This window comes from Rhagoletis pomonella, unplaced genomic scaffold (genome assembly GCF_013731165.1).
Source record: "Rhagoletis pomonella isolate Grant_MI unplaced genomic scaffold, Rhpom_1.0 Rhpom_scaffold_00001, whole genome shotgun sequence".
NCBI lineage: Eukaryota > Metazoa > Arthropoda > Insecta > Diptera > Tephritidae > Rhagoletis > Rhagoletis pomonella.
Window position 1 is genome coordinate 30,070,926 of NW_023458555.1, and position 16,032 is coordinate 30,086,957.

At 41.4% G+C, this 16,032-nt stretch overlaps 2 protein-coding genes across 2 annotated transcripts in view; both read right to left on the reverse strand.

The window, feature by feature from the left end:
• The window catches only part of LOC118742285 (unconventional myosin-XVIIIa), a gene marked incomplete in the record, with an annotated part of 149,081 nt that overhangs the window by 99,004 nt on the left and 34,045 nt on the right, over positions 1-16,032 (reverse strand).
• LOC118742291 (putative GPI-anchored protein pfl2) lies at positions 385-4,861 on the reverse strand. The gene has a single exon (XM_036474257.1). The coding sequence runs from the start codon at positions 4,146-4,148 to the stop codon at positions 1,044-1,046; it is 3,105 nt and encodes a 1,034-aa protein (XP_036330150.1). The 5' UTR covers positions 4,149-4,861; the 3' UTR covers positions 385-1,043.

A 16,032-nucleotide genomic window follows, 5' to 3' on the forward strand; every position in this document is an offset into this window, starting at 1 on the left:
AAGTTTATAGGGAAAAAACTGCAAAACGCCGTCAACAAAATATTTATTAAAAATCAATGCGACTTTTTAGCCGCTCAACTTGTTTTACTAAAATGTTATAAGCCTATTAAGTGCATACCCAAAAAAAAATAATAATAATTATAAAATGGTTAAAAAGATCGAAATTTAGGAACAAATTTGTGGAATTTTTCTAAATTTTGTATAAAGTTTGAAAGTATGATTTATGTTAGAGCATAAACCATTTTTTTATAAAATAAATATAAAAAAATGTTTGCTTAAAAAGCATTTTAAATATTAGAAACTAAACATCATTTTGACCGCCACTGTGTTTTTTGTCTAAATTTTAATTTTTTTTTTTTTAATTTCAAAATTCTGAAATTTATTTTAATTCTCGAATTTTTTTATATATTTTTCTTTATTGCCCTAAATATCACTAAAGATCGATAGTGTTTGTGGTATTCAAAAAATAAACTTCCAACATCTGGGAAATTTGGGAAAAATTTTAAATTTTGCATAACTTTCGAAAATTTTTTTTTAAATTTTGTTCCTTTATGTTCCTGATTTAACCTGGATTGACCTATATACTATAGTAAGCAAAGGTAGATAGATATATAAAAAGTTAAAGGCAATAGGTAAAACAAATGAATAAATGCAAAAGCTACAGGATTTGGACTTTTATAGAGCCAAAACCATGGGGCCTACTCTATATTGCGATTCGAAAAGCAACTCATTCGGACTCGAATGCTTGGCACTATGAATCGCAATACAGAGTAGAGTCCCAGAGAGGATAGGTAGATACTTATATTTGATAAATGATTTAATAAGCATACATTTGTATATATAATTAATATTAACATTTAAATGCACCAATTTCACCAGAGAAATTAAGGAGATGGCTACCGGTTGAAGTATGGTTCTGCGGAAGGTTGGATGTTTATTTATTTATTACTCGAACATTTTAGCGCTTCGTTCGTTTCTGTTATACTTTGCGTTCAGGTTTAAAGCACTCATGTATGTACGAGTACTTCGGAAATTGCGGCGCTCTAAAGCAACCTAATAGTTACCTCTTTACTGTAGGTCGGATAGAATTCCACCTGTGTTTGTATGCATTGTACGGCCTCGAGTTGTGCGACGCGTGTCGCAGTACAGACTTTAGTGGGTGTGCTTCGTGGGATGCTACCGCACTGTTCGGCCGCTAACGATTGCTTTTCGAACTTCTCCAAGAGTTCGGAAATTTTCGTTGATTTGCCCGACGCTGCCTTGTAGGCTGTTGTCGCAGCTGCTGTTTCTACCTTTTCCTCCTCGATCAGATCTGATTCGCAAAGACTTACACTGGACGTCGTGGATGTGGATAGCGTATGAATGGTCGTATCATTCTCATTCGATATGTGGCCTGAGTCATCTGAGTCAGATTCGTTGTTGTTGTTATGTTTGCGCTCATCAACCTGAGCTTCGCCTAGCTTTTCAGCGTGGGCTGCAGATTGTAGCGGCTCATATGAAGGTGTCGCTACTTTGGTCGCATGCTGTTCTTTGCCACTGTTTGTTGTTGCTTGGTGTTGTGACAGCTGTTGTGTAGTGTCGCCGTTGTCGCCGCCGCCAGTTGTTTTGCATGCACTGGGCGGCGCAGTCAATTTTGCCTGCACCACATTAACCAGCAACTCGATGTGCTTATCGGATGTCTCACCCAATACGGGTGGTATTATTTTGCAGAACTCCAGCTGTGGCTGTGGCACTTTCTCCTCATTCGCATATTTCAACTGTTTTGTGGCCGTGACAGCGCCCATGGCTGGGGAAGCGGCGGCGGTGGAGGTGGTGGTGTTGGAAACGCGCGTACGTCGCAAAGTACCGGTGCTGCACGCATCTTTCGTTAATTTACCAGCTGCCTGCGTTGTACTGCTAGCGCCTGCTGTTTTCACTTTCGTACGTGCGTTCGGCGCTGTCACTGTCGGCGCACCAGCACGTTTGGATTGCGATGAAGCAGTCACTGCCGCTACCCCTGCCTTGCTACTCGCCATTGTTGTCTTACGCATGCCACCTTCCGTGTTAATCGATTCCACTTTGCGCAAAATCTCCTGTCCCTTCTCCAAGCACTTGTCGAGTAGTTCATCGCGACTACGCAGCAGCTTACGCGCGCCTACTGAATTCAACGCCGTGGTGGCACGCGATACACTTCCGCTACATGGACTGCCGCTCAAACTGGTGCTAGAGGGCGTACGCCGTGGAGACATTGTTGCGTGTGCGCCTGAATTAAAGCCGATTGAAGATTTGGTTCTCTCCATTTGTAGGCGTGAGTTGGTGCGCGTTAGTTTTTCGCTAGGCAGCGACTTGCGTTTGCCACGTTGGCCAGCCACTGTCTGGGTTTGTTGTTGCTGTATAAGAGTGGTTGAAGGCGTGTGCGCTTGACTGCGCGTTGTTGAAACAGAACGCGAACGTGACTTGTTGCCGGCTAACGATAGCGCTGAGGCAGAACGTGCTTCCTTTGTCAGTTGGCGGCGTTGACTATTCGGCGCGGCGACAATATCTTTGCTTCCAGACGGTGTTCCGTTCATTCCCACACCATTGGGTTTCACAGCAACCGTTGAATTGTTACGACTTGGCAGCTTCTCCTTGCCAACCACTTCCGTCAAGGAAGTGCTGCAGAAGCTATTGCTACGTTTTTGTAATGGCAACGCTTTAAAAATTGGTATTTTACTATTTGCCGCAACCGCTGCGGAGTTGGGTGTCAATTCCCAAACTGATTTGGAGCGTGCGCGCGTAGCTAAAGCATAGCGTATGTTGCGTAGCGTAGGCGTATCCGGTGATTGGTAGACATTGCGTCTGGGTATGGCCAGCGAAGACTTAGATTTCTCCAAGCGTTTTGGACCCACAGGCAGTTGTGGCGGTGTCATGTGATCAGTAGTAGTTTCTGTAGCGGTTACAGCGGTGTTGCTTGGGCTAGTTGTGTTGCTAGTGGCCGCCGTCGTCACTGTCGATGAGTTTTCGTTGTCAACTGTGGGAAATGGGTGACTGCTAGTCGCACGAATAGCCGCTACCGCATCTGCTGGCTTATCTTCTAACTCAGCGAATTTTTCCACCAATGCTGTCGCACCTTCCGATTCAAGCACTTCTTGCGGAGTCACCGCAGTAGTCGAAACATTGTTGGGCTCTAAAGTGGACTCGACCGGCTCCAAAAATGTTTCTGTTGTGTCTAAACTTGTTTTACGAAGTGCGCGGGTCACGTCTTCCCTTAACCTATTAGCTCCGTCTGTCTTCTCTTCATCCTTATTGTCTTCCTGCCGCTCGATCTCACCATCGGCAAATGCGATCGGCGGCTCTAAGGCCAGTAGCTCTAACTGCACTGCGGCTGCCGCCTCCACAGCAGCTACATCGCATTCCACATGCGGTGTTGTCTGCTTTACTTCACCCACCACTGGGTCACCATTGTAATCGGTGAGCAGACGATCAAAATTTTTTAACACTGCATTCAGTGCCGACTCATCATGCGCGGCTTTCTCAAGCTCCTCGAAAATTTCATCTTCCAGTGACTGTTTGGTCAAACTCAAGCTCAGCTGATATTCCTCATCGCTATCCACATAAGTGCCACTTTCATAGGGCGTGGAAGGCGCCATAGATGTCGTGGAAGAGGCCTGTGCAATGGCGGCACCATTTACGCAACCACCTTTACCCTCTAAAGCCGGACAAATAATACCGGAATTAGTCGCAACTTTGCCTATCGGCGCAGATATTTCACGTTTGCTGAGTGTCTTTGTAGATTTACTGATGCGCTGACGCTGATGCTTCAACATGCCGGTGATGCGACGCTGTGCGTTAGACATCGGCGACGTCGCGGCGCCCACATCTTGTCCCTTCTTTGCGGGCAGCGTAGGCAAAGTGGACTGCTTGCCGATGGCGGTGTATTTGCCGCTGGTCGACTCGGCAATGCTGAGTGAGCTCATCGATATTGAATGCTTGTGGGATTTGTAGAGTTTACCGGTGAGGCGGGGTGCAATATTATCCTCGATTTTATGACGGATTTTAGAGCAAAACTTTTGTACGCCATGCGTCTTGTGAGCGCTGCTAATTGAGGCGCTGGAGGATGCATGCGAAGCGGTGGGCGAACCTGGGGAAATGGGGCTAACCGATGCCCTTTCCGGATGTGTTTTATCCATATTGTTTTTCAAGTGCGTGCGCGTGGAAGCGAATTACGCGTAAATTTCGAAAACAAATTACACGAAATTATTTTAGTTCAAGTCTGAAATTGCGTTTATTGGCGCATGCTTTTCATTTACAGTTCCTTCGCGGGCGCGCGCGCAACACTTTTACTTTTATTTTTCGCTTTTTCACTCAAGTCACTTATGCACTTGTCGTGCTGGCGCCTCTGTTGGCTATTGACTGCCACTGCTGTCGCTGCTGTTCAGAGCCATTAAAAATCCATCTGCATTAATCAACGTATGCCGTACATGCTTCATGCATTCGCGCAACCTGTTCCTATTTTCTTTTTCACTTAACTTTGTTTCGTTTATTATTTTATATTTTTTTTTCTCTGCAGTTAGTCCGCGTTCATACCGCTGTGGTTCGTTTTCGATCGCGTTCTGCGCGCAACTAAATTTCTTCGTTAGGGAACATGGACGATTGGGGCATTCACTGCGCTGCCAACCTGCCTACCCGAGCAACAAACGCGCAACGAGCAAACATCAATCGAAAGGCAAAAAAAAATTTCACTAAACTAACGAAGCGCCGACTGCTGTTGCGGTTGCGGCCGTCTTTATCGTTGTCGGTAACTAATTGTCATTATCGTCGTCAACGTGCAGTCATCGTAGTCTTTAGCACTTTCCTCGCCAGCATGGTCGTTCAAGCCACCACAGAAGCAACTCGCAGCAGCACCAGCACCAGCCACAAGCCCCAGCAAGTGGCAGCAATAATTGTCGATGCACCTCATATCAGCCAGCAGCTATCGGTAAGAGTGACGTTGTCAGTGTCGCTCGTTCGTATCTGCGCGCGACCACACGTTTGTCGGCAATTGCGCGCGGCGCGCACACACACAGGCGTATGGTATGTGCACGCGCGTTGCCGCGCCCGAGCGCGCTATCTATGCACGCAAGCCAAGCACAATGCACAGCTGAGCTGTTGACGAACGATGCGTAGTAAAAGTGTGAAATGTTGATTGCATGGTTGTGTAGAAAATGAAAATGGTATGTCCGTCGCTTAAGTGCAAGCATACAAGATACATAATTCGTATGGAATCCGTAGTGCAACATGTCGTCTTATCAAAGCTTGGTTTGAATCGAACACGAGACCCGCAGCGTCAAAATGCAGTCGTTCGAAACGAAAGTAAAATGTTGTGGTGATGCGTTAATTGTGCGCAATGAATTGTGAGCAGCAGAGAGGCTAACAAAATCAAAAGCAAAGAGCAGATAGCGAGAGCATTTTAACCCTTGTGTAGATCGCAATATAAAGATGATAAACGTTTTACTGAGAACTATTAGCGCGCCTTGTTTAACACTGAATCAAGGTATAAAAATTTAAGGGAAATGTTTGAGAAAAAGTTTGAGAGCACTCTCTGAATCAGCTAGAATAGGTAAAGCTGGCCCACCCGTAAGGCGACACATAGACCGTAGTTCCACCAGAGTTGGGTGCGACTTATCTAACTCATCGTCTCTTTGGCAAAGTGTAATATAATTTTAGTTATTTTATTGATCGCCGAACGCAGATCCTCTTTTAGTTCGAGCCACACCAAGCAACATGACTCGGTATCATGTCGAAAAGATAACGTACTCCAATGTTTCTTCCTTGGTTTGACAACTCCTGCACTTCTGTCCCCTACAATACCTAGATCGAAAGTATACGACGTTGGCAGGCAGCGATGTCTCGTTAGCGGTCATAGCCAGGTCTTTGAGTAAATGTTGAAGAAACTAGTGAGTTTACTCCATATCATATGACTTACTCATTATTTTTGCATTTTCTTTCTACGCTTTGTCTGCAAGCTAACTACAGATGGAGTACGCCCGATCGGCGACATTGCTACCACAGTTTCGAGATCCGAGATGTGAGGACTCGGCAATCTCTATAAATCTCGACTTCGTCCCTGGCTCTGAACAGATCTTTTTCAGGCAGACTGACTACGCACCATTATATTATCGATTATAAGGGCAATTCCGTATTTGATCTGATAGCCAAGCGGCAATCATAGAACTAGAATCGCTCCTGGTATGATCGAATCTGGTCAGAGTATGCCTGCCTTCTCTCTCACTCGCCTAAGATTACTTCCAAATCAAGCTGATCTGTGTTCCAGGACACAGTTACTTTGCATGAAACTGCATGCCTTTTGAATTGACTACCCAGGACACACTTGCAGCCGTCTGTACTAACAGAGGTGGGCTTATATTTGGCTCAACGAACGCTGGGCTAAAACTCCGACATGCAAAGTTGCAAGGTCTTTTTTCAGGCTAATCGACCGCTGGCTAAGCGCCAACACTGGTTTAGGTTAGGAGGCGTTCTAGTTGTTCATTATGAATGCTCTCTCAAAGTAAGCGTCAGGAAAAGCCACATTTCCCCAACCCGGAGAGGAACCTCGGAACAAATAGAAAATGAAGAACAATCAGAGCGTTGACCTGTTGAAGTTGTTGGAATTCCAAATGGAATTTATGATATTGATTCCTTCACGTTTTCATTGCGGTGATTTCTGCATCGACCACTTGTTGGTACTCCACATCGTTTGAGCAACGGTGTAATAGCAGAGTGCCCTGTGATTATATTGGTAAGAACTCTAATTTAAGATTTTTCTTAAGACCCCACAGTCATCTCGTTTGGCCCAAAATTCATTTGTAAGGGAGGCTTGGAAGACACTGCAATCACTTCGAAGGCGAAAAATTTACTAATCTGCAGGTCCTCTGAGTAGAGATCAGCGCGTCGGTTCCATATTTGAAACAGTAGTGTAGATGTATGTATCATCTATCGCCACTCGCCGACCTACATCGGATTCCTCTCTAGTCGGAAAACCTAGGATAACGCGTGCCATAATAAATTGTTTATTTCACTAAATCTGAGAGCGTCCTTTTGCGGCCACGCTTTGAATGAGAATGTGCATGGGTTGCGGTGAAAGATCTTTTTGAGGTACGCTAATCACCGCTGCCGATAAAGGATGTATTAAGAGGTCGGGTGTACCGATTCTATTGATTCTGCTAATTGGTTTTATCCTTGGTAGGAATTTATTTGAGATAAATGTTAACCCAAAACCTTTGAAATATTCGAGGTTAGTACGCCTCCCTAGCATGTGGCTCCTGTGGTTCTATTTCCGCCAAATGTTGTGCCTATAGATCGGTTATTACTCTGCTCAACGCCGGAGTAAATTCAAGCTTAGTACCATCTGGCAAGCATCTTGAGAATATACCTATTCAGCATAGGCATGCGCTGTGCCATCCGATTGCGCTGAATTGAACGAATCGATATAATTGATAGCCCAAGCTGCCTTAACCATATTCACTATGTTTGAGACATCTTCCCTCGGCACACCACCCCAATTTTCCTCTTAGATACTATGAATTTGTTCAATCGTAACAAGAAAATGAGTATCTATCAGACTCGTCAAGATAATCAGGGTTAGGCACCGCGCAAAACGCAAAAGTAATTTGGCCAAAAACACAACACAAAGCCAAATTGGACCTATTTAGGTAGTACCTATCGCAGCCAGACAGACATTTCTGGTTCCCAAGGTTCTAGAAAACTTTTGCCTGGATTCTGTCTTTGCAGCTCTCATCCTACCGAACCAGGCAAACTCAAATAAAATAGAAATAAGAAGGATAAATCTGAATCAGATTAGGAAGGATCGCTATAAAAAAGCGGTTTATATGTTGGAATATCCAGTATCAGGTTGCCGGCATGCTCCATGATTGAAGTGGAGCATTATAATAGAGCGATTGGTGAGTATGAAAACTTCTTGAAAGAGGCAATTAGTCGAACCTGCCAATCAAAACCAATAAAAACAAGCGAAGGCTCTAAAGGGAACCCGCGATACGAGATAATCGGCTCTATCGCGAATTTCACGTGAACAAATATTCCAAAAAATTATAAAACAAAACAAATACACATTTTCCCAATTTGGTTTTATTTTCCGGGAACGATCTATTTACATAGAGTTGGCGATAGGGCTGTATAGGTTAATTAGGAAGTGCCTAATAAGTATTACAGCGCACATATGTAGGTGAAACCTTTTAAATTTTTGTTACTTCAACAAGTGGTTCTTTGTAGCGAGTCAAATAAGGAAAGTGCGTTCATATTTTCAAAAATGATCTATTTATTTTACTGATTCATTATTTTCTTTGATGCTGCAACCCATAATTACCTTTTGCTTCTAATAAAAAGAAAATAAAATAAAACTAACTGGTTATATGGGGCAAGCAGTCAAGCGGCAGCGAAGTCAGGACAAAATAATAGAAGAAAGATTAGGCCAATTTGTACAAATCGAGGTGTTTATTGAGCTAAACAAAGGCACATGCATACATACTTACATATGCGTACATTTACCAAGCCATTCACAAGTTGGATACAAATAGAGTGAAGAAAAAGTTGCAGCTAATAATAAATGTCGGGAAGAGTGTCAAGTCATTGCACCTTTTTCACACATTTTCTCGCAGTAAGTGAAGAGCTGACTATAGCCACTTAAATGCATATGTGTGTTTATATGTATATTAGGCGGACTTACGTTTTGTACAAAAAAAAAAAAATATTTTCTTTTCCCAAGCGCATTTAATTTATTGAAAAGTTAAGCTATTCAGACCATAAAAGAAGGAAAAGAGATATGGACTAATCCGTTACATTTTTTCATTAAGATTTTTCAATCTACTGTCAAAAAAGAAGCTTCACTTCACGCTAGAGAGAGAGAAGTCAAGAGAAAGAGAGATGAAGAAAAGGGGAGGAGGGGCGAAAGAGATCGAGTCATCGATTTTCAATTTTACGCCGTTAAAGAAGCTTCAGTTGAAAAGAGAGAGAGAGAGAGAAAGAGAGAGAGAGAGAGAGAAAGAGAGAGAGAAAGAGAGAGAGAGAGAGAGAGAAAGAAAGAGAGAGAAATAAAAAAGAGAGTGAGAAAAAGAGAGAGAGGGAGAGAAGTGAAGATAAAGAAGGGTGCAGGAAAGGGAAATCTTTCGTGACGATTTTTCAATCTGCCGCCGTTAAAGAAGCTTCATTTCAAGAGAGAGAGAGAGGAATGGAGGAAAGGGGGAAGAAAGAGAGAGAAGAAGGAAGTAATAGGGAGAAGAGGGAAGAAATAGAGAGAAGTAGGAATAGAAAGAAAGAGAAAGGAAGGAAGGAAGAAGGAAGAGAGAGATCGACGTTTCCGTTGTAAAAATAAGTTGAAGTCCAAACATTGTCGTTCAGATGCCGCTCATCAGGGACCGAAAATAACAGTTACTTTTGAAATTTTGGGAAATAATTATCGTTATTTTGTACCGGTATTTTCTCGTCAAAAATTTCAATTTAAAGTTGAAATTTTTTTTGCCTAAAATTATGGTTAAAGTTTAACTATTGTTTTCTCGATTAGAAATAAAAGTCGAAAGTCGACTTTAATTTTTCACATAAAAAATTACAAATTTTTACTCTTAATTTTCGATCGAAAACATATTTATGAATGAAAAAAAAATAATGCTTATTTATCGACTTTTTTGAAAAAAGAAAAAAAGGTATTCATTGTAAAGAAAGGGGTCCAGCTAAACACTTTTTTACGAAACACACTTTTTTATAGTTAGATATTTACAACGCGCTTCAGCTCAAAAATGTCACCGTATTGAAATCAAATATTTTTGATTCGCTTGATAAAGCAGTCACTCTTTTTCGTGAGGCATCCTAATGTACAAATATCTGCGTACAATTATGCCTGTGAAGATGCTTAGCTGCATGCAACCAACGCTGCCTAACTGACTGCAACAAAGTGAAACAAAAAATCAAACAAAAAAAGTAAAACTGCAATTAAATGCAACTACAGCGGACAGAAGTGCCACCGTAGAGCAGAACGCCCAAACAATAAACAATGCAAGCCCAGAGTCAAGTCGAGTCAAAGCCAAGTTAAGTCGTCGCAGTCAAGTCGAGGTGAGACGAGTTTTAAGTTAAGTGGTAAATTGCTTTGTCATCACATAAAATTGCCTGATGAGATTAATGGCGCATTTCATGCCACCAAGCAACGAAAAGTAACAACACACTGTGCTGCAACCAACACGAAAGCTACTCGCAGGCGAAAATACAAGCAACAAAGCAACAACAATCTATGACATTAGAGCAGTCAGTCAACTGCAGCGACAATTACTAGCACCCAGTGCCGACGACAATGAAGCTATGCACAAATGCATTTATTTACTACAAATATCGGCTTTGGTAGGTACTTGCACGTATGGAGGCGCTACTAACTGCGGCATCAGCAAATCGCTACAACAGTCAATGTTATCGTGGCACTGATGTGGATTTGCTATTTGTTGCTGGTTTTTCTTTTTTCCAACTCGTTTTATCGATTGACTCTGGTTGACTTGCTGATGGTTAGATTGCCACCTTTAATATTTGTTTTGCTTGTCCGTTTGTTTTTTTTTTGTGTTTTTGTTGCTCCCTCACAGTCGCGTAAATATTGTTAACAACGCTGTTAATTTGCTGTGGAACAAAAAATTACACATGGTGCAACATATGTATATGTAAGTACTTGCGTATTGTTGCAGCATTGAATTCGTAATCAAAGCTGGTTTAATTAAATAAGTTCTTGCGCAGCCTTTTTAATCTGCCGTACCCGGTTACGAAACCGGTTGAGAAAAGCGGCGGGCATTTACTACAACGAGTAGGAGAACAATGAAAACAGTTCCCTCGGCGATATGTACATACGTGTCGTGTTTCCTTGTGATTCCAGGCGCTTTACCACCGCAACGGAGCACTAAGATTGCAGAGCTTTTCCTTGTACCATTCTCGAAACCCCTTTTGATGGACTTACCACTGCCTTAAACAAACAAAGCATATTCACAGAGTCAGCGGAAAATTCTCTTCTCATTTTACCCACTAGATCTGAGAATGATCTTGAGCAGAAACTCAATATTTCAACTTACCGAGTTCATCAAAAACATCCGCGACAGGATTTAGTAAAAGCCATAGAACTCATGTGTGGCTGAAAGGTCGAATACTTTTCCACCAGGCACCGCATAGAACCTGAAAAGGCGAAAGCCAGCAACTCAAGTACACCCACCAGCTGTTGACCAAACCAAGCAACGTGAGAAATATGGAAAAGAAGAACAGTTTCTACTCGAGACAGTTGAGCGAATTTTCATATCAAACCAGATGTCCTACAGGCAGCTTGGAAGATGGCTATCATTCACGACAGGTACCCAGAAATCAATTTAAACGACGAGTAAATAAGGAAAATTAAAAAGAACTTGTTGACAGAGGTGGAAAAAACCTCAAACCGAACCCCTAACCTTGGATTCATCTTCAAAGGGAAACGCATGCATGTTTAAACGGCTGAATCGCCTTCGTACTACCGGACGGCGTGTTAATGCCAAACCAACTAACCGGTTTCCGACGAAACACTCTGGCATCAATGTAGCGGATTTGCGACCGCTGAAGTGAAAAGATGTGTAGAGGTGAAAATTTCTGAAAATTCGAAGGCGACAGGAAAACTATTTCTCAACTTAACTATCAACTATTTCCTAATCAAGAGCGATGGGTTGGCAATCGTAGTCACTACATGACCGAACAGCTCAAAGCAAGCCCAACCTGACAAGCTTACAGTCGAAATGTAAAGCGAGAGCAGAATCACGTTCTCACCTGTACCACTCAACTTCGGTCACAGAGAAGGAAGATCTAAATACGGTAATAAGGGGGTCAGGTTAGGGTGCCTATAGTTTCCATCGTATGCGCTTCGAATCAAGGGGCTGATAACAGGCTCACGACCGAAGACGTAGCGAAGAGTTACACTCTGCGGATCTAGAGAAAAACCTGTAAGTCGTTGTGCCTGCGGGCTGAATGGCACTGGGCTAGTTTACCCTCTAAAGGTTAGCTCCATTCACGTAGCGCCGGCTGGTTTCCCGGGGTAACAGGTCTCTGCCTCGGATGACTGCTATCTTCCCCCATTAGTCACGAGATACTTATGGAAGGCACTTACATATGTAATTTAAAACAACAAAAATAATTATGCTCCTACTGCTAGAGGGCGCCGGTCGGAGTAGACAATGTAGTACCTAATGTACAACGAGCTCGTCAAATGAATGAAGATCGGAGTAATAAACAAGTAATTTTTAGCAAAAAAAAAACCGACTTCAACTCCCATATAAAAAAATATGTGACCTGGTCTACGAAAAGGGAGCTTACGTGCGAAAACTAGTTTTCTGTGAAAAAGCTGTTAAAAGTAAGCAACTCGTTTCGTCAGTTTCTCATTATCTCGTTAATTGTTCTCCGCGCCTGACGTCCAGTAAGTGTTGTTGTTGGTCCAGTAAGAGTTGTTGTTGGTCAAGTAAGTGTTGTTGTTGGTCGGAATATTATTATAGTTCATCGTGTAAGTTGCTAGTGTGGAACATTTAAAAAAGCAACACTGAAGAAGTGACGTTTACTGTTTCTGTTTCTACATTTTTAGTACACTTCTAAGCAAGTTAGGATTTTCTGCTTTTCACCACGTGAAAAAGCATCTCATCTTCCATCCGAATCAACCAAAAAGTGAAAATTGATTTTTTGACACCGTAGACCAGGTCACATATATATATATATATATCTCATGATCCACTGATCGGATCTCAACCAGATTAGTATGGGACCACCTCTGAGACACTACCTTTCCGATGCAAAAATTATCGAAATCGGTTGACGTGGTCCAAAGTTATGCGGTAACATACATTAAAAAAAAAAAAAAAAAAAAATATTCCGACGAACTGATAACCTCCTCCTTTTTTGGAAGTCGGTTAAAAACAATATCGAAGCGGACGAAATGAATGCGAATCTAAATGGTGAATGTACTGAGCCCACCTTAATGCCATTGCAATGGACGAACCGGATTTCGAACCAAAAGACCACAAGGCAATCCAGTGAATCTGAACCTTGAGATGGCCAACTTGGATATCTTACGGCAAACACAAAGAGCTTAGTATTTATGATAGAAAACTCTCAGGAGCAGGAGAAGCACCAGTAAATCGGAGGCCAGAAGGTTAGCCCAACTATCCACTTGACTGGCGCCACAAGTAGAGGAAGTGAAAGCAGTATTTCTTTACTGGTAGAGAATATACGTATTCTCTACAGAACAGGGCAGCGAATTCATATCTCACTTCGCCTTGGTAGAGAATTGTTAAAGAAACGAGCTACAGGACTTCTGAAATGAGTAAAAAATTTTTTATTGGCAAAGAAAAAAAATATGAATTACCAAGTCGGCGATGCTCTATCTTTTGCTTGTATTACCGACTTCCGCTTAAGACCGGAGGTAAACGGCTGAGCTAAGACACCCCGTATATTTCTTGGGTTATTCATCAATACAATTTTTGGCGATAATCTTATCGGCATCTTTATTGTTATCGATAATTTTTGACATGCATATTTATCGATATCATTGCTGATAAAATATTAGACTTCTCTATCGACAAAACTATCGATACAAAATAAAAAAATACGATAAAAGATATCGATAAAAAAAGGTTTAAAAAAATCGATCGATATGCATACATGCATACGCACGATTTAATAAGACAATAATTATAAAAAATACATTTTTTTATCGATATGAAAAATAAATTAGATCAATCAAAAATAATAAAAACTTTGTTCAAAATAAAAAAAATGATAAAAACAATAAAGCTGATAAAAGATATTTACAAAATTATCGATAATAATCGATGAGTGTATAAATAATAAAAATAATAAGGCTACATATACAATCAGAACAACAAGCCGAACTTAGCACAGTGCGTAGGCAACTGGCTGAGTCAGTGGGATCATCGGTTTGAATCCTACTGAAAGAAGTCTGATGAGGAAATGTGGTGATTTCCGAAATAGCTATCACTTCTACAATTTTTTCAAATTATTGTTACTTTTCCACAATAAGTTTTTCATTAGTCGATATTTTGTACGCATTTACGAATATCGTTCTAAGCCTTTAATTTTCTACAGAACTGTAAACTTATAGCCTTAACTTACATTCGGCAGTTAGCTAGATGCACAAATAGCTTTTCATAAGAAAAATCGTAAGTTAACTGCCAAATGTGAGTTAAGTCCCCACTGTGAAAACGGCGCTTAATGGTTTGAATTCCATTATTACATTACAGTTAGCCCTACAAAACCCAAAGATATTTCACATAAAAATTTTGTATAAGTGCAACGCATAACTAGAAAAAAAAAATTACAACTATTCAACACAAATATTTGTGCAACCTAACCATCCATTGGCGTGCCTGCCCGCCCACCCGATACTGGCCATATTTCCCTCTTTTACAGCTCGAAACTTTCTTCTACCAGCCTACCTTGCATACTACATACATACTCGTACTTAAGTATTTAAAAGTATCAAATTTCAGTTGGCAGCAATGCATATAATCGGCAATCGCTTAAAGCCGCCGGCAGCATGAGAAGCGTCAAAGCGCCAAGACGCCAAGAAACAAGCGCATGACAATAATAATAATTGGCTCAGCATAGTGGTGTATAAGTGCATATGTATTTATGTTGTAGGCAGACGAACGATATATGAGCACTTATAAATTCAACTATTTGAAACACACGCACACAAACACATGAGCATGCGCCTAAAGTGGCATTTAGTGAAGGTTACGTATACGTCACGGTGAACTTTTAGTGTGCGGCACCTTCAACCCAAAGCGAATAGTTGAAATACCATGGAGTAAAAATGGCATGAATACGCGTTTTAAATACCACTAAAGGCAAATACTAAATAAAAGAGTAAAGACAAGAAAATGCTGCTTTTGAAGAAAAACCAAAAACATACACCAGCAGTAACAATAACAATAATTAGCCAGTCACTCTGTCATGCAGGTACCTACATAGGTACATAGTAGGCCAGCAATCAACAAGCAGCATTGAGTGGAGGGTAATAGGCGAGCACTCTACTCCCCTTGCTGGCAGCCTGACAAAATGCGCTTCGCTTCTACATTTAAAAATATTTTAAAAAAATGTGAAGAGAAAAAACGCAACGAGTGTGGAAAAATTATTAAATTGCAAGTAAGTGTGACAGCTATCAAACAACAAAAAGGTAGATACATAGATACAGAAAGAAAACACTGGAATCAGCTGCCTTAACAGCAGCACTAGCAGAGTAGCAGCAGCTAGCAGCATCGCCACCACATCACAACATTTCCACTCTCATTTGTGTGGCTGTCGCGGTTGATGGCTAATTTCACACATAAGTTGATGTTGCTGGCATTGTTGTTGTTGTTTTGGTTTAGTTGTTTACACTCAATGCTGCATACAGAGCTTTGTGTTGTTGCTGGTAAACTGTTGCCGCTGCTGGCGATCAACGTTCATACATACATATGTACCTCTTATGATGCTATTGATAATGTTGACGATGACGAGAGATGGTAAGCCAAGTGTCCACTGACTAATGCCAGTTGGCTACTTTGCTTTTGTGGCATTTCATTTTTGATGTTGCAGCTGCAATTGTACTACAACACAGTAAACGTGTTAGTGATATGTACATTAGGGTGGTCCTTAAAATCAAACTCAATCGGTAAAAATACGGTCGCAGATATCACATATAAATATTGGTTCCGATTAGAGTCGGTTAAGACGTCTTCATATGGTAACCTGAACTTTGACCCCTGTGCGACACGCCTTAACCGACTCCAATCGGGACCAAAACTTATATATGATATCTTCGACTATAGTAGTATCGATTTTGGGCATTAGATGAAAAAACAAATCAATTTTCATTTTCTGAGTCTCCATATGCGATCACCCTAATGCACATACATAGAGTGATGAAGTAGTTGATAAACATTCGCACGAACGTAGGCTAAAGTTGTTTACCCAGTGAGCATTCGATTGGGTATCGGCGGCTTCTAATGTGATTTTGATGAAAATTTTGATGAAATGAATTTCATC